Source organism: Panthera pardus, unplaced genomic scaffold (assembly GCF_024362965.1).
Source record: "Panthera pardus isolate Hobbes unplaced genomic scaffold, ASM2436296v1 HiC_scaffold_6, whole genome shotgun sequence".
NCBI classification, from domain to species: Eukaryota; Metazoa; Chordata; class Mammalia; order Carnivora; family Felidae; genus Panthera; species Panthera pardus.
This window is the reverse complement of record NW_026526991.1, coordinates 74413986-74433044: the sequence shown is the minus strand read 5'-3', so window position 1 is coordinate 74433044 and position 19059 is coordinate 74413986. Positions and strand designations below refer to the sequence as shown.

General features: G+C 35.0%; 2 protein-coding genes across 5 annotated transcripts in view; one reads left to right on the top strand and one right to left on the bottom strand.

Annotated features, from left to right (window-relative positions):
* The window catches only part of CUNH12orf40 (chromosome unknown C12orf40 homolog), a 263127-nt gene that overhangs the window by 86443 nt on the left and 157625 nt on the right, over positions 1-19059 (top strand). For 2 of the 4 annotated variants that reach the window (XM_053895206.1, XM_053895209.1), the window contains one exon: positions 12195-12347. The exons of the other annotated variants lie outside the window; for them this stretch is intronic. The gene's annotated coding sequence lies outside the window, so the exon portion shown is untranslated. The remainder of the gene's footprint in view (positions 1-12194; positions 12348-19059) is intronic. 4 annotated transcript variants of the gene reach the window in all.
* Positions 4821-19059, bottom strand: part of ABCD2 (ATP binding cassette subfamily D member 2) — a 66413-nt gene continuing 52174 nt past the window's right edge. Inside the window, exons 8-10 of the mRNA XM_019452454.2 lie at positions 18003-18087; positions 13934-14059; positions 4821-8392 (exon numbers count right to left, since the gene is read on the bottom strand). Of these exons, the coding sequence (XP_019307999.1) occupies positions 8173-8392; positions 13934-14059; positions 18003-18087 (431 nt within the window). The 3' untranslated portion in view covers positions 4821-8172. The remainder of the gene's footprint in view (positions 8393-13933; positions 14060-18002; positions 18088-19059) is intronic.

Genomic DNA, 19059 nt, shown 5'->3' with positions numbered 1-19059 from the left:
TACTTAAATAACTCATAGCAGTAATATGTGTAAATGGTAATAGCTGTAAACATAAGTCAGGCTCTCTCCTAAGCACTTTATAAGGGTGAATACATTTAATCCTCACAACATACTACCAAGTAAGTACCATTATTATCTTCTTGTTAAAAATTAGAAACCTAAGGCATGGAAAGGTGAAGCAACAGGTTCAGCAGGGAGTGACAGAGGTAGGACTCAACCAAGCAGTCTTTCTTCACAGCCTGTGTTCCTAATCTCTGCCCCGCATGGCCTACACCTGAGGCTTGTGGTAAGGGTTGGGGAGGAACAATTTCTTCTGCCCTTCAAGGTCCTGCTGGCTGGACTAAAAATCAAGTTGGCATGGGGGTGCCTGGGTGGCTCAGTCAGTTAAGTGTCTGACTTCGGCTCAGGTCATGATCTCACAGTTTGTGAGTTTGAGCCCTGCATCAGGCTCTGTGCTGACAGCTCAGATCCTGAAGCCTGTTTCAGAGTCTGTGTCTCCCTCTTGCTCTCTGCCCCTCCCCTGCTCATGCTCTGTCACTCTCAAAAATAATAAAATAAACATTAAATTAAAAAAAAAAAATCAAGTTGGCATGAGACAGATTAACAGGAGAAAATAAAATTTAGTAACATATTTGTGGGGAATTCATACAGACATGGAAATTCCAAAGGCAGTCAGGCAACATGACGCTTACTTGAGCTAAGGAGAGGGGAGAGGGGTCTGAGGATACAAAGGGGAGAAAGACCATTAACAAGAAGGTGAAAGGAGGTGTTTGAAAAACAAAGGTTACCTTATTATGTAGATAAGTTTCTTACGTAAAGAGGAATATGTTAATAGCTCTCTTCCCTATATAAGCAAGCAGTTCAGGGGGAGGTAAAAAGCTTTTCCTGAATCTGCTGGGTTTTAATTGCTTTTAACTCAAAATAATGTTCACACCAAAGTTGTCCATTTTTGGACAGCCTACCCTTTGCTCTCAATGAGGCAAGAAGAGATGCTGTGTTCTTACAGGCTCTGTTGTGGGTTGGAATTGAAATTTGCTTTCTGCTTTGAATTGACCCCTTTGTTCTTACCATCAGAAGTCCAGTGGTCATTAGGTAGGGTAAGGTTGTTCTCTTGGTACTGAATTTTATATAAACATTAAAGAAGGTAAAAGTCAATTCATGACTAATTTGAGGAAAGACTTCATCTTATTTATTTAATGAGGGTATAGGATCTTTGAACCTGGAGGGGTATTGAGACCTACCCAGGGAAGCAGAAAGAGGAAGGATGTACACTTGTGGTCCCAGAGAGAGAAAACGTGAAGCAGTTAGAGAGGCCATCCAGTTAGATAGTTAATGGGATATCTAATTTCTATTGAATCAGTGAATTAGAAGAAATGTTTGTGAAAATTTTATAATCAGCATCCTGTCGGGAAGATTAAAACCAGAGTATCACTTCTTGACTTATGGTGGAGAGGAGGAGAGAAAGTGGATGAGGCAAATACTAGGTAATCCCCAAGATGCTCAATTTTTCTTTCAGGAGACGAAACCCCCCGCACTTTAGAGTTTTACCTAGCAGTATGGGCTTAATATACAAGAATATGCACTGTTGAAAGAAATGTAAATTTGTGCAGCGACTTATGGAAAATAGTATGGAGGTTCCTGAAAAACTTAAAAACAGTGCTACCATACAATCCAGCAATACACTTCTGGGTATATATCCAGAAGAATCGACAGCAGAGTCTCAAGGAGACAGCTACACACCCATGTTCATAGCAGTATTATTCACAATAGCTGAAAGGTAGACGCAACCTGCTCTATCAATGGAAGAATGGATAAACTAAATGTGGTATCAACATACGATGGCTTTTATTCAGCCTTAAAGAAGAAGATAATCCTGTCACATGCCACAATATGGATGAAGCTTAAGGACATTATGCTAAATGAAATAAGCCAGTCACAAAAGGACAAATTCTGTTTGGTTCTACTCACATGAAGTACCTAACATAGTCAAATTCATAGAAACAGAAAGTAGAATGATGGTTACTAGGGACTGGAGAGGGGGAGAAAGAGGAGTTATTGTTTAGTGGATATAGAGTTTCCAATTTGTAAGATGATATGTTTCACAATGAGAATGTACTTAACATTCTGAACCCTAACTTGAAAATGGTTAAGATGGTAAACTTTGTTATGTTTTTTATCACAATAGAAAAATATTTTTTTCACTACTTAAGTCTCAAAATAATTACGCTGTTTTATATCAAACTTCTAGAATGTGTGTGTGTGTGTGTGTGTGTGTGAGAGAGAGAGAGAGAGAGAGAGACAGACAGACAGAGAGATACAGAGAGAGAGAGAGACAGAGAGAGAGAGAGAGAGACAGAGAAGTTGCAGGACAATATATGTATCTGCTTGGATCTACATTAACCTCCCTTATGTAAACCCCATGTTTGTGGATCTTGGAAAACTGTTGCATGGAGCCACAAGTTAGCCCGAACAAGGGGACTTTGACATTTACTCCCTCAGTCTTTATCACTCTTGAGTTATCAATATCTGCATGTTGCAAAAGGCCACTTTCTATTAGCTTTCCGAAAAGATGGCATCTTATCTAGGACCTCTTTTACCTCATCCTTATGTGAGTCCCTAGGCACTACAAACTTCTGTTGTTTTATACATTTACATGATTTTTAGGCCCAATTCATTTTTTTTCATATAGAAATTGATTGAACTTTATTGAGACTTGTTATGTGGCCTGATATGTGATCAAATTTGCAAATGTTCCATTTGGGATTTAAAACATGTGCATTCTATTTTTGTGTGTGCACAACTTCATATGTACATATATATTTACATTCATTTTATATATATTCATTAGAATAAACTTTTCTATTTTTTAATTAGTAAAGGATTTATAGGCCCAATAAATTTTAATTAAGTTTAATACATTCAATAGGTAAAAGTTGAATAATATATTTGGTATATAAGGTTGCCTCCTATTTTGTATGGATTAACTCACTATAATTAGATGATTTGGCAAGTGAATATTTAGTGTTTAATATTTCATTGTTTCATAGTTGCATTATCTATATTATAGGTATTAAATCACATAAGAACACGTAAGGTAAATATTTAATCACTTTATCTTCTACATTGGGTAACAAGTACTGAGATAGAACATATAATTTTAATTGTACTTCATTTTAGAAGACTTGTGTATTCACTTTTACAATTATTATTTATTTTAAATTTAATTTTTGCTCTTTAGAATTATCCTGCTACAGTTATCTGTATTTTGTGTTAACACAAGAGCAGTACTTTTCATTGTACCCAACTGGTTCACTTTACATGACCTGAACTTGAGAAGCTGTTTCTCAGGTTTCAAGAAAACATGCTAAATGCATGGGAGCACCTACTGGTGAAGGATGATATAGTCCTGCAGGCAGACTGGTTTTATTGGACCTTGTCATTTAGACCAAGTTAGAGGGCATGAGGATTATGAAGCCTTTAAATGTGTAATCAAGGGAATGTTGCTCCCAGAAAATGCTTATTGCTTAAATGTTGCAACAGAGCTGTCCTAGGCTGGAAATACAAGAATTCAGAAGATACTACAAAACAAATATGCCATTTAGATGGGAACATAACATCTAACAGGCATACAATTGTTTACTATTGATGTACTAAAATGTTTCATAAGGACTGAGACCAGGTCTGTGTTGTTCACTTAAAATTGCTAGCACAATAAATGGTACCTTGAATGTGTCAATAAATATTTACTGAATGAATGAATGAATGAATGTTAACCGGTTTGGACATTTCTTCTTCAAAACATTTGAAAATTTGCCTTTTGTTCTCTTTCTCCCATAGGACTGCATCCAACATTTATAATAAAAACAGTGAAAATACAATTTAAGTGACAAATTTCTGTTTTAGATGAAAAAAAAAATGCATGTTTGATTAACCAGAAACCTTGAGCCAGTTAAAAATATACTTATAACTTAAGAGTTTAAAAGTTTAGAGTTTAAAACAATGATAATGACAAATTGACCTAAACTAAAAAGGAGGTGATGGGAGTTACATGGCTTTGTAATCCAATATTGCTAGGTTCAAATTTCAGCTCTATAGCTGTAGCTGTATGAGGTTGGATGAATTACTTAACCTGTCCTCACTTTCTACTTTTATTGAATTAGTTTTGTGAAGATGTAATAAGTCAATATGTATCAATGCTTTGTGCCTTCTTGGTAAATAATAAATAGTAGCTATTGAGTTTTTCTCTCAGGGTACTCATTTTCCTAATTTTCAATGAACGGTAAGCTTCTTTGTACAGGGACCATATTTTATTTATTCCTAGAACCTAGCACAGTGCCTGGCATAGGCTGGTACTTAATAAGTAAGTATGTGTTGAATTAATAAAGAAAATAAATATCTAAGCAACTATTTGGGGACTATTGTTCATAGCACTCCATACAGTTGTACACCACACAACTTGTAAATGAGGTGTATATAGACACGCTCAGCAAAGTCATTTAAAATATAGAAATAAGGTGTTTTCTACCACTGGAATAATTTGTAATTCCTTTGATTAATCAAACGTTTTTTAATGATTATTAAGGAATTCACAAGAAATGTTGAGCTCAAGCAACTGCACATTGGAGACTATATCATAGAGCATTCACAAATAGCCACATTCTAGATTAGCTACATAGTTATTTTTACCATTAAGGACATTTTTCTCACTTGCTTTCATTAACACAAGCCCTGTGTATAAGTATAGGCAACTGGTTTTGAACATTTCACAATAAAAACTGTAAAGCAGTTTTGTATTTGGTAATCAAGAAAGGCACCAACAATGAAGAAGGAATTTGCTTTTAATAAAAATATTTTTTGCATCCATCTGAAAGTTCTCATGTGGCAAACATGACAAGTACAGCTCTAAAACATATTCGACATACCTAAGGGTATATCAGCAGAAATGTAAATACCCTGGGGTCTATGGAAGTACTTCACATTTCTAAATGAGACCCCTATTTGCCCATAACGTAATTCTTTCAAAGGTATCTCTTTTAATCAATGGTTTGATCATCATTACCATATTCTGCACACCTCAGAAGTGTGTAACATTCTCTGGATTTTGGGTTCCAATGTGTCACAAATTTTTCTAGGCTTATGGAATCAAAAACTATTCCAGGAAGATTTTAATAGGCGACACCTATCGCCAAATATGAAATTATACTTGGAACCAAAGTCTCAAATAAAAAACTAACATGTTCATTTATACATTTACTGGAAAAGCATAATTTGAAACAAAACCCAAATTACTGTCGAGGAAAAACTTCCCATTGTAAACAAATGTAAACTTGGGCTGAATATCGGTATATCATCGTCCTTGAGATTACCGGAGAGGGATTTTTAAACATTATCTTGTTTACAAGAACGCACACAATTTTAGATTCATGCTTGGCCTAACACTACATGCTGGAGAAATAAAATGCAACATTTTTATAGAATGCAACTTATTTTCCAAGTTGGAAGTTAGCCAAAAATTGCACGTTTAAAAATCAATCTCCATAAACTTACAGCTTTCTTTGACAAAAAACCCAAAAAACCCAGAAGTCAAAAGTTTGGGTAAATAGATAACCTGGTAAAAGTAGTAAAAGTAAAAGTAGTAAAGTAGTTTGAAAATTGAAATATCCTTTCTTTTTCTTTTCATCTACCCTTTGCTGTATTCAAAGATGGCTATTTGATATCTTAATCTTGTTCATGTTTTTTTGTAAAATGTAACTATAAGAATAGCAAAATATGGTATACCCATTGGACCATTTTGGAAACAGTTAGATGGTACATCAACACAAATTGAAATCACAGATTTTTTCCCCTCCAAGTTGGAGGATATTGGTCCTTGATGAAAATTCAGAAAATAAATAGGCACAAAAAGCTCATGTAAACCATGTTTCTCTTAGAATTTTAACATTTAAATTACAGTGTGTACAGTTGTTAGTACAGAATTTTAAACATCCTTGAATCCTGTACATTATAAATAATGAATCTTACTTACTTCAGCTCATTGATAGGATGTATCAAATAAGGGCTAATTACAAATCTAATATTTGTTTTGGCATTCATTTCTAGGTTTCAAAACAATATATCAGGTCCTAAATGCTTTATATTTCAAATTGTGAAAATTAAGGCATGGAAATTACGCACATATTTCAAATGTGACTTTTCATTTTCTTCCTGTACCTTTAAGAGTTAACAAGACACTTGCCTCCGACTGTTTCCTACAGCAGGATAAACTGAATAACCACTAAACAGAAGTTAAGATTAATGGATGATTTTTATCAAGTTTAAATTTTGGGTCCATGCATTTTTTTGAAACTTTGACACTTGCCTCACTGAGTACCTGAAGATACTAAGAGAAAAACCTAGACAGATGTACTGATTATGATTTTCTACTGACTTCCTTCATACAAGATGGTTACATTTGTTGATAACTAAAAATGTCTTGATTAGCATGGAAGAATTGCAAATGTGAACACGTCATGATGTTCTACTACAGTGATCATGGATGACTTCTGGGTACTCTACCGCCTGATAAAGTCTGAGAATCACTGACTTAGCATCTCTTATGATTGTGTCTAAATATGTAAATAAAATCCAAAACCTCTAACAACTGATCACTCTCATTTTTCCTGGCCTGTCAATGTGGTGGCATAGGCAGTACGAGATTAAAATGCCAGTTCTGGATTTTGTATTTCCAACTTCAGGGCACATGAATAGATAAGCTTTATTTCACATGGACTATTCCATGCAGATTCTTTCTCATTACATTCAATAAATATTAAAATTTATAACACAACTAATTTCCCTTCTGATTGTTGGCTATAGAGGTACATCGATATTGAGTATGAGTGTATAGTTGCTGAAAAATTTGCTAACTTTCTTGGTTCATTTTAAACCACAGACCAATGACCTTTCCACTTTGTATTTAATTTCCATGTCTTGTAAACAATAACCACATAGTAACAGCCCTACCATTACCAAATTTATTTTCTTTTCAACATCTCATCTAACTTTTATTGATATTATAGTCCAGTTACATTTCAAGGATAATAGTAGAAAGTGGAAATAGCAATGATCAAGGAATCAGGAGAACTTTATTTGATCCTTGGATCTGTCCCTAAATAAATTGCATAATTAAGGCAAGTCTGAGTGTCAATTTCCGCAAACGCGAAGTAGGCAAAGAATATTTGCCTCAATAGATTGCCATAAGAATTAAAGTGAAATGATATAAACGAGGATTGTAAATTCTAAAGTGCTATTTCAAGTGTGCTATTACTACTGTGATTTTGAGAACCCCTATATTCCATGATAGCGCTATTACTTAAAAATGTGGTGGACTCCTCCTCTGAGCCCAAAAACAAGCTGAGTATTTTTAGACAGAAGTTGCAGTAGAAAATACTGCCAAGCAAAGTAACAGGCTGAGACATACGTTGTTTGGATACTCCTTTTCTGTATTGGCCATTCTCTTTTTAAAACGAAAGGGTTTATTAACAAATATGTAAGATTCTCATTAAGACTAATTTGTTATGTGTCCACATTAAGATGCTGAAAATCTAAAATTTAAAGATATGGCACTTTACACACGTACAGCCATGCTTCTTTCTTTCAACCACTGCCATTAAAATATTTTTTTTTCATATTGACATTATTTATCAAACTGTCAGCTATTTTGTATGCAGGTTTAGTTGACCACTAGCAATGATGAACATGAATTCTAGCTATTAAACCTAATAACCATAAATGGACTGAGACATTACTCAAACTTCTAATTTTATGCACCTGTTTTCAAACCAAATAATGTTAAGTTGTTCCATTCTCAAGATATCTCCCATGTTTGTTAAGAACTTCAGATGCATCACATACACATAGCAAATCTGGTATTCATCATAAATTCACCTAGAAAATCTTGTTTTACAGGTGAACTAGGCCATCACTAGGAATTAGTATAAGCGAGAATGACTAATCTCACATAATGCATTTGTTTATTTTCCTCTGAAAAGTCAGATCATATATTTCCTTGATGCTAAAGTCTTATAAAACATTCCTTCCTTTTTCTCTGTGCTTAAACACAATGCATGCAACATAACAGAGTGTCTCTGAGCCTTTACCTAAAAATTAACTTTTAAAACACGTCAAAACAAATTAGGATGTCTCATCTTCGGTTTTGATTGTTTTCAGCACTGAGTCTTCTCCCAAAATTTTACATAGTTCATTGAGTCTCTGCTGCATTTTGGGAATTCCAGCTAGCTGAGATTCTAGCTTTTGTTTTTCTTCACTGAGTGTTAAACGGATAGCGGTATCCAATTGTTCAAAGCGCCAGCCTCCTTCACCATCAAACTGTAATAAATGAGTGTGGTATTTCCTGCATGATCAAAATGAAATAATATTATTAGCAATAATTGTGAAAAGCCATTTTAGGTTTATCATTCCAGTTGGTATCCAAAGGCAAATTTTAAATAAGGTGACTGTTATACATTTGATTTTCAAGAATCCCTCATGAGGTTAAATATTATAATCTTTTTAATTTCAAAAGTCATTAATCTCTTAGGAATTCCATTGCTTATATTTATTTTATATTCTGAATATATACGAACTTCAAAGGAAGATATGCTGTTTGTATCTATTTATCTTCAGAACCCAGTATGGCCCCTAAATAAATATCAAAGCTTAGTTAGAATGGGAATAAGGAAAGCAAGCTGAGAGAAGAAAGTAAACTTTTAAAGTTATACAGGGGAAAAAAACTAAGAAAAATAAGGGAAATACAATATCAATTCATTAATATACTACCTTTTCAGAATGAATTATTCTACATAAGTAAAAAGTCCTCACTAATAAAGTTTTAAAACATTTTTTTAAGAGAAAGAGAGAGAGCGTGCATGTGTGCAAGCTGGGGAGGGGCAGAGGGAGAGGGAGAGAGAGAAAATCTTAAGCAGGGTGCACATCTAGCCGGGAGCCCAATGCGGGACTCCATCTCACAACCATGAGATCGTGACCTGAGCCAAAATCAAGAGTCAGACACTTACCCTCCTGGGCCCCCCCAAGCGCCCCAGTTTTAAAACATTAAAAAAAATGAACTCTTTGATAGAAATCTTTGAAAGATACTTCCATGCCTTCATACAGTTTAATATCCTTTCTCATGGCTCTGGTTCATAATTAGAAACTTCAGACAAGTATAGAGATTATTTTATTGATGACACAGGAGATAATCCATGTTGTCCTAAAAAGAGGCTAAGATTATTGGTTTCTGGAATTTGTGGGGGATGTGTGGAGAGAATAATGCTAGCAGAGTTGGCCTTGCATTGCTGTGTCCCTGCATTTTGTCACTTTCCTGACGTGGCACATACTCCTATGTGTCCCTCAGTTTTCCTGTCTTTTCCTTCCAGTTTTTGTTGCTTCTTGATCCCCTTTAAGCACTCATCTGTCATTATTTACTATAATCAGTGGGCTTATTTCAAGTAAATTCACTTCCTTTTTTAAACCTGAGATATGATACACATAACACAAACTCATCCTTTTAAGTGTAAAATTCAGTGATTTTTAGTTTATTCAGAAGCTCATGTGACCATCACTACTATCCAATTCCAGAATATTTTCTTTACCGCCAAAAGAAACCCCACACCTATTAGCGGTCCTTCCCTTTTCCCTGCTCTGCTCAACCCCTCCCAACCATCAATTTTCTTTCTGTGTCTCTGGATTTGTCTATTCTAGACATTTTATATACATACAATCATATAATACATGGCTTTTTGTGACTGACTTCTTTCACTCAAAATGATTTCAAAGTTCATCTAAGTTGGAGCATATATTAGTACTTCCTTCATTTTTATGGCTGAATAATATTCCATTGTATGGATTTGCACATTTTGTTGATCTATTCATCAATTGTAGGACCTGTGGTTTCATCTCATTTTGATTAGATGGTTTTATCATGCTGTAAGATGAGGAAATTAACCTGGGTTAAACTGTGTCTAAAAGAATAAAATCACTCTCAAGATGAAGGTTGAAAGTTCATATGCTTGATAACATATGACAGAGATTAATGATCTTTGTGTGTGTGTATATATATATATATATATATATATATATATATATATATATATATTCCTGGGCTTTTCCTAACTTTGGATGTACAGCTGGGAGCAATTTCAGGATGCAGTAGTTCTGATCTTGGGCAACTTTTATCTTCAAGGTATAATGAAGGTTTGGCTCGTCCCTCCAGTCTCACAACATCATTTGATTTCTACATGGGAGGAAGAAAATGTATGGGTGTTTCATTACCTGAGATTCAAAGGTGTGTCCTACATAATGGGCTAAATAGTATTTCAGGGTTTGCTTAAGAGGATTTTACAGGAAACTACTATATTAACTGAGACTCAGAGATAATCTACAGACTTCCTGCACAAATCGAGTCAAGCTTAGGAAAGTGGTAGATATAAAGCTATAATTCTATCCAGGAATCAAATAATTTAATAAGCTCTTATCATTTTTGACCTTTTTATATACTGATATTGATTTTAATCTTTACAATCAATAATTACTACTTTGCTGTCTTGGGGAAAATGTAATACAGTTTTCCCTCATCTGGTATCTTTTCAGGGAAAATAAGAATTTCATCTAGGGAGAAAGGTTAATCAGAAATGATAGATTTCTTCAACCTAAAATGCCTAAATTAATTCATACTGCAGAAGTAACATAATTTTTAGTTTTATGGGGAAATGTACTATGAATAGCTACAATTAAAAACATGTTTTTCTCATTAAAAGGCATAAAATTACAGATTTTGTTATTAGCTTAAAAATATATCTGTCCTCTATACACCTATTAGAATGGCCAAAATCCAGGACCCTGATATCACCAAGTGCCAACAAGGCTGTGGAGCAACAGAAACTCTCATTCATTGCTTGTTGGGATGCAAAATGGTACAGCCACTTTGGCAGACAATTTTTCAGTTTCCTACCGAACTAAACACACTCTTATCATATGATCCAGCAATTGCACTCCTTGATATTACCCGAAGGAGTTGAGAAAACTTGTGTCCACCTAAAAACCCTCATATGAATGTTTACAGCAGGTTTATTCACAATTTCCCAAACTGGAAGCAACCAAGATGTCCTTTAGTAGGTGAATGGATAAATAAACTGTCTACATCCAAACAATGGAATATTAGTGCTAAAAAGAAATGAGGTTTCAAGCGATAAAAAGACATGGAGGAAACTTCAATGAGTACTACTAAGTGAAAGAAGCCAAACTGAAAAGGCTACATACTGTATGATTCCAGCCATATGACATTCTGAAAAAAGCAAAACTATGGAGGCATTAAAGATCAGTGGTTTCCAGAGCTTGAGGAAAGAGAGGGATGAATAGGCAAAGCACAGAAAATTTTTAGAGCAGTTAAAATCCTCTATACAATACTGTAATGATGGATATATGCAACTAAAAATTTGTTCCAACCCACAGACTGTACATCACCAAGAGTGACCCTAATGTAAATTATGGACTTTGGGTCATAATGATGTGTCAGTGTAGGTTCATTAATCATAACAAATGTTTCATTCTATTGTGTATAGCTATGCATATGTAGGGGCAGAGTATATGGGATATTTCTGTCTCTTCCTGTCAGTTTATTGTAACATACTAAATTACTCTAAATAAAGTATTTAAAATCACAGCAACCAAAACCTATTTGTTCCTTCAATTGAGAAAAAAATAAATGAGTGAATATGTTTCCAATGCCTTTTTAGGCTTCTCGAATAAGGAACTGAGTGACATAATAACGTGATAAATTAATTGATAGAGGTCAGAAAATTACCAGAACTAAGACATAACTCCATGTTATCCTAACATGTGATCAATTAGGAAGCATGTCTGGAAATGACAAGTGTATACCAGAAAGGGTTCAAGAGTTCTGGCGTGGTTCTATGCCATCGCTGATACAGGGATTTATAGACAAATGTCATAATTGTTGTGGAGATCCAGTTCCTGCTGGTTTTCTCCAGGGAAAAGTCAGAGGAATCACATTCATTGCCATGTACTCATCCTGGACTAGATCCAGACTGCTTCTGGAGAGATTTTATCACTCCAGATGCTAATTAGTTCTTAATGACAGAGAGACAAACCACAAAGTTCTATAGAAAGGGTCATTTCATGAAATGCTCTATTTTCAGGTTAACTCTCTGCAGGGAAAATTATGAAAAATCTGAATGTTTAAATGAAGACAAAACAGGTTAGTATCTTCTCAATAGAAGTACAGAATCAAAGAATTTTCAACAATGAAAGCCTCATCTAAACTGAATACTCAGTTTACTCACAATTTTAAGGTAAGTATTCTCTATACAGTGGAAGTTCTAGAATGCCTTCTAGGATTAACTCAAATAAAACTGGTTACTTAGCCTAGGTTTGAAGTCACCTACGTGATGGAGGCTTTGGCACAGAATGTGATTAGCCACCTGCTACAGAATACTCCAGCTAGAGAGAGAGGAAAAGTCCTGCCTGTCCCTTGGGAAATAGGCTAAAGCATATAGAATCCACTGTAGTAACTAATATGTCAAAAGAAAAGATTTTGATTGATGAAACAAATACCAAAGTAGTGGAGTGTAGTATAAATGAACAGTGTTTTTATGGCTTATATATAAGGTGCATTTTGAGCTCCTTATACTAACTAGAGCAGCATACTATAGTATAGAGTGATCATGGTAAGTTACTTTTCTCATTTTTCTAGTTCTCAGCTTCTTAATCATAAAATGGGAATAATTAGACTATCTATACTCTCTATAGGGTTGTTATGAGACTTGAATAAAATGAGCCTGGACCAGAATAGGTGCTGAATCTGCACTATCAACTATTATTATGGTTATCAATCAATGGGAAAAGTAGGGGAATGGTAAAAATAGTGTTGCCATTTCTTTAAATATGGGAAATCCCATTAGGTTTAATGGGATAATATTTAGAAAATATTTTGAATTTTCCTTAAAACAAAAACAAAAACAAAAAAAAAAAGCTTTTTTTCCCCTTGTGTTTTCTCCAACTTAATCATCTGTAGGAATAGTATGTTGTGCAGGTTTTTTCCTGGATTTTGAAAAAAGGGGTAAAAAGATGATATAAAATTACACAAATATATTCATTCCTAGTACACGCTATGGATTATGAATATTTTCAGTTAAACACACTTGATTTTTCCACTTTTTTTCAGAATTATTGGAATGTGATAATAGTTTTTAAATAGCACATATATGTTACGATGTGAGGTTTGGGATATCTCTACTACTAGTGTGCAACTTAACAGAAATATACGTAGAATAAGTGAAGTATCTGATGCTCTACAGTGAAAGTTTAGGCAAAGTTGCTCTTTAAAAAAATTTTTTTTTAATTTATTTATTTTGAGAGAGAGAATACACACACATGTGTATGCACATGAACTGGGGAGGAGCAGAGAGAGAGAGCGAGAGAAAGAATCTCAAGCAGTCTCAGCACTGTCAGTGCCAAGCCTGACATGGGGCTCGATATCATGAACTGAGAAATCATGACCTGTGCCGAAATCAAGAGTTGGTTGCCAATCGACTGAGCTACCTAGGCACCCCTAGGCAAAGCTACTATTTAAGAAATATAGAGGGTTGCCTGAGTGGCTTAGTTGGTTGAGTATCCAACTCTTGATTTTGGCTCAGGTCATGATCCTAGGTTGTGAGATCCAGCCTTAGGTCATGCTCCAGGCTGATTATGGAGCCTGCTTGAGATTCTCTCTCTCTCTCTCTCTCTCTCTCTCTCTCTCTCTCTCTCTCTCCCTATTCCTTTGCCCCTCTCCCCTGCTTGCATGATCTCTCTCTTTCTCTCTCCCTAAACAAAAGAAAAAAAAGAAAGAAATATAAAGAAAAACCATCTATTGCAAATTAGCATTGGAAACACTTACCATAGAGAAGGCCTGTGCGTTATAGATAGTAAGGAAATTCCAGCCCCTTTTGCAGCCTGAAATATCTTTCCTTCAACATCAATGCTGACAGCACTGGTACATTCATCCAGTAATGCATATTTTGGTCTTGAAAAAAAAATTAACACAAATAAATTAATGGCTTTCCTATTTGAATTATATATCTTTACATGGACAATATGAGTTGCAACGTTAACTTTATTTTTTAATTGTTTAAGCTCTATGCCCAATGTGGAGCTTGAACTCAAGACCCTGAGATCAAGAGTAGCATGCTCTATCTACCAACTGAGCCAGCCAGGTGCCCTGCAATGTTAACTTTAAAGGAGCAAAAGAGTATACGAAATTAGTAAAGGTGACAAATGATAAAGTAAAAGAGGGGTCACCCTCCCTCTTTGGATTAGGACATTATATTGTTCTTAAATTTTAAATAGATTTCCTGATGCCTACTCACTATACAATAAGCTTTATTGTTATGCAAATGGGTGAATCATGGGTATGAGACATAGGAAAGATGAGGCAGGTCACTGAGTGCATTTTCCCATAGAAGGCAAGTTCATTCCTGGTGACAGGTTCTGACTAATTACATGAAAAATGCATTACAGTAGCTAATTATCAAAAAGGCCAAGGCCCTGTTAGCAAAGATTTATTGAGAAGATAACTTTATCAACAATGTCAGTACCAAAACACTATTAATGGAATTTCATTGCTACTAAATTCTGCAAAAGTAGTATGCCTAATCGGACAAATTTACACTGGCATTTAACCTGGTAATACTGAGACCATGCTTTGCAAATTCTTAAGGGAAAAAAAAATCAGTAACTATTTTCTCATTACACTCAGTTAATTACTTTTTCTAGCTCAATTTTTACTTTGGAAAGGACTGTCTACCACCATCAGAGGTACCTATCATTGGATACCATTTCCTTCTATTTATTCTCGTCCTTTCATCTCACCCCCTGCTCTTATCTTTCTTTCTTTCTTTCCCCTTCCCTGTCTTCTTTCAAGAAGGAGACAGGGTCATCTGGACTTTGGGTATATATTTGGTACTCAACAACATGACTTAGCTTGGTCAATGGGACCAAAGGTCAACTCATGCACTGTCATTTATTATTTATTTTAGAGCTGAAAACCAGTATTAAGTATTTTTCCAGGACACTGTCCTCCATGAAGATATTCTGATCTTTAAAAATAAATGACACTGAAAAGATAAACGTTGAAACCAGTAGTAATTTCTTCTTCAGTATAATTATTTAGTACTTTAAATTGTTTTTCTATGATCTTATTAATAGGATCTTTTTATTTATTCCAGGATGGGTAGACAAGGCTAATAGATATAGGAGTCAACTTAACTTTAACAACCCATTTGACTTTAACAACTGCTTTCCATGCAAAGAACTTAAGGATCACTGGAGATTCCCCATGACATTAGCAGAAATAGTTGTCCTGGGTGGTTTTTGGTTACTGTTCCGGTTTAAGTATTAAGCATTACATTTTTGTCTCAGAGTTGATTACTGTTTTGTGGATAATTTTTTTTAAGTAAAAAAGAGGAAGAAGAAAAGGAAGTATAAAAGAGAGATAAACTTTTCTTTTTCTGTGTGAATCTCCTTCTAGTAATTTAGTTACTTATTGTACTGTGTCGCTTTTTGAGCTAAACAGAGAAGAGATGCCATCTTAGAATCAGAAATAAAGTATATGTCTTACATTCAGTTGTCATAGCAATCCTTAGTCTAGCAGATGTAAGATAGACTGTGTACTTTTGTTTTCTTGGCAGAACTGGGGTATGTGTGTATGTGTATGTGTGTGCATGTGTGTGTGTGTTTAAATTAAGCAATAGCTGGAATCTGGGCTGATATAACCAAGTGAAACATTATGTAATATTGTTTCTCAGATTTTCCATTCTTTTTGTTTTGATGTATCATCAGAGGAGGCAGCTTTGTGAAGGATCTACTCTATCCCCTTAAGACAGAACTCTTCGGATCATTCTTTAAACATTAAAATTAAAATCCTCTCCAAAAGAGTATACTACTGTGATACTTAGTACTCCCTGCCAATGTTCTCCATTTTAGTTAGTTCAGGTCTTTCATACTGCATTCAAATATTGATATTAATCCTTTGGGAACAAGGGAAGGCAGTTTCTCATAATTATTCTTTTCCTTCACTGGATTTGAAATTTCTATTTAATTTTGTTTTTTCTCAACAGATTCTGCTTTCCAACAACTTGCTCATCTTCACTGATCTTTCTATACAGATCACTAATTTTCCTTCTAGTGATGTTTGTAACCTGAGCTTATTTAGTCTCACATTATATCCAAAATATTTTAGATACCAAGTATCAACTATTGATTTCTAGTTACAAGTGTTTACAGATCTCTTTGGGTTTAGATTAATGCCTCTTGCTCTTTGTTACAGGGTTTATTTTATTAACACACTGACACAGTGAGAAATTTATGGTCACATTTTACATTCCACCATATTAAATTTCACCAGCTATGCTGGTGATCATGTTACTGAATATTTATGGACAAGGCTCAAACAGATTCAGGGTGATAGTGGCTAACAGCTGGTCATAAATGTCAAACAGAAAACTTTACCCTTGAATCTCACCACATCATCTGAGAAAGGGACATTTTAAAATACTGAACTAAAAGTTCTGAGTTAGCAAATTTTGGTTTGTATTTTTTTTAGTTCACCATATTCTTTTTTTTTAAGTTTTTATTTAAATTCCTGTTAGTTAACACACAGTGTAATATTTGTTTCAGGTGTACAATTAGTGATTCAACACCTCTATACATCACCAGGTGCTCATCACAAGTGCAGTCCTTGATCTACATCACCTATTTAACCCATACCCCCAACCCACCTCCCTTCTGGTAACCATCAGTTTGTTCTCTATAGTTAAGAGTCTGTTTCTTGGTTTGCCTCTCTCTCTTTCTCTCTTTTTTTCCCTTTGCTCATTTATTTTGTTTCTTAAATTCCACATATGAGTGAAATCATATGGTATTTGTCTTTCTCTGACTGACTTAATTTTGCTTAGCATAATCCTCTCTAGCTCCATCCATGTTGTTGCAAATTAGCTTGCCATATTCTTGAACTAACCATGTACATTATTACAAATACCATGTTATTGGGGAACCTGTGCGGCTCAGTCGGTTAAGCATCTGACTTCGGCTCAGGTCATGATCTCACGGTTTGTGGGTTGGAGCCCCACATCGGGCTCTGTGCTGACAGCTCAGAGCCTGGAGCCTGCTTCTGATTCTGTGTCTCCCTCTCTTTCTGCCCCTCCCCTGCTCATATTCTGTCTATCTCTATACATGAAAATTTAATTTTGTCATCTAGCATTACTCAACATAAGAAATACAAAAAAAGTACTGACAGACTTCTGACACATAAAAAAAATTACTTAAGAAGCGTAAAACCTATATATTCTAAGGATTAGTTTTTCTTTCTTTTTCTTTTCTTTCTTTTTTATTTTAGTTGACACACGTGTTGACATTAGTTTCAGGTGTACAACATAGTGATTAGACAAGTTTACATATTATGCTATGTTAACCACAAGTGTAGCTAACATGTCACTATACAGTGCTACTACAATATCATTGACTGTATTCCTTATACTGTGCCTTTTTATTTCTATGAGTTATTCATTCCCTAACTAGAAGCTTGTATCTCCCAATCTCCTTCACCCATTTTGCCCATCCCTCTATTCCCCAGGAAGATATTTCTATGTTTCAAATGTTTATTTATTTATTTTGAGAGAGAGAAAGAGAGAGAGAGAGAGTGAGCATGAGTGGGTGAGGGGCAGAGAGAGAGGGAAAGAGAGAATCCCAAGCAGGGTCTGCACTGTCAGCACCAAGCCCATTGGGCTTGATTCCACAAACTGCAGAATCATGACCTGAGCCAAAATCAAGAGTCAGACACTTAACTGAATGAGCCACCCAGGAGCTCCAAGGAGTAAGATATTTTTAAAGATGAGGGCATTGAATCATGTTCAAAGATTTTTTTTTTTTTTAGTTACAATAATGAACTAGTTTCCTGAGTATAGCCTACTTACCTATGATAAAACATGCGAGCCATGCCCATTCTTTGCTTTTCTCCTCCTGACAGAACATCTTTCCAGTCCATAACAGCATCCCATCCTTAAAAATATATAAAAACATATATTTTTATAAGGCATTTGTTTGTTACCATTTTTACCCCGGACAAGTGATTCCTGGCAAGTTTAAGTTATTAACACAAAGTACCTGGTATTAAAAAAAATTTTTTTTAATGTTTATTTTTGAGACACAGAGAGAGAAACAGAGCACAAGCAGGGGTAGGAGCAGAGAGAGAGGGAGACACATAATCCAAAGCAGCTCTAGACTCTGAGCTGTCATCACAGAGACCAATGTGGGGCTCGAAGTCACAAACCATGAGATCATGACCTGAGCTGAAGTCGGATGCTTAACTGACTGAGCCACCTTGGCATCCCAAAGTACCTGATATTTTACAGAACATATGCTTGGATAAACTAGAGAGCCTCATGTATAAACATTTTGTTTTAGATTTCATGTTTTTTTTAATAGTAATAATTCCTTATGCTGACAAAACATCTTCTAAGATTCTAAATACTGGCACTTAAAAAATTTGTTTGTTTCTGAATATCTCCAAAAAGTTGATACACTTATACTTATTTGGGAGGGTGGTAGGAGAAAAGACCAACAATTTGCATAGGCCTATTGCCCAATCTACAAAGAGTAAAACAGAAACTAACTTAAATGGCTTCCATGTGCCTGGTACTTTATCTGAGTTTTCTCATTATATATCCATATATAATTCTCATTATATATCCATAACCTTATGAGTTAGATCTTATTGTTGCATTTTATAAGTGGGTGAGCTGAAATCCATAGAGGAGTTGACATGTCTAAGTTTACACAGCTAGAGATCAGAGCTAGGATTCATATGTAGGTCTATATCCACACTATCTCTTACAACATCTGGGTTTTATTTAAAAATTAGTTTTAAGTTTTTTTTTGTTTTTTTTTTTAAGTTTATTTATTTATTTTGGGAGAGAGAACAGGGGAGGGGCAGAGAGGGAGGGAGAGAGAGAATTCCAAACAGGCTCTGTG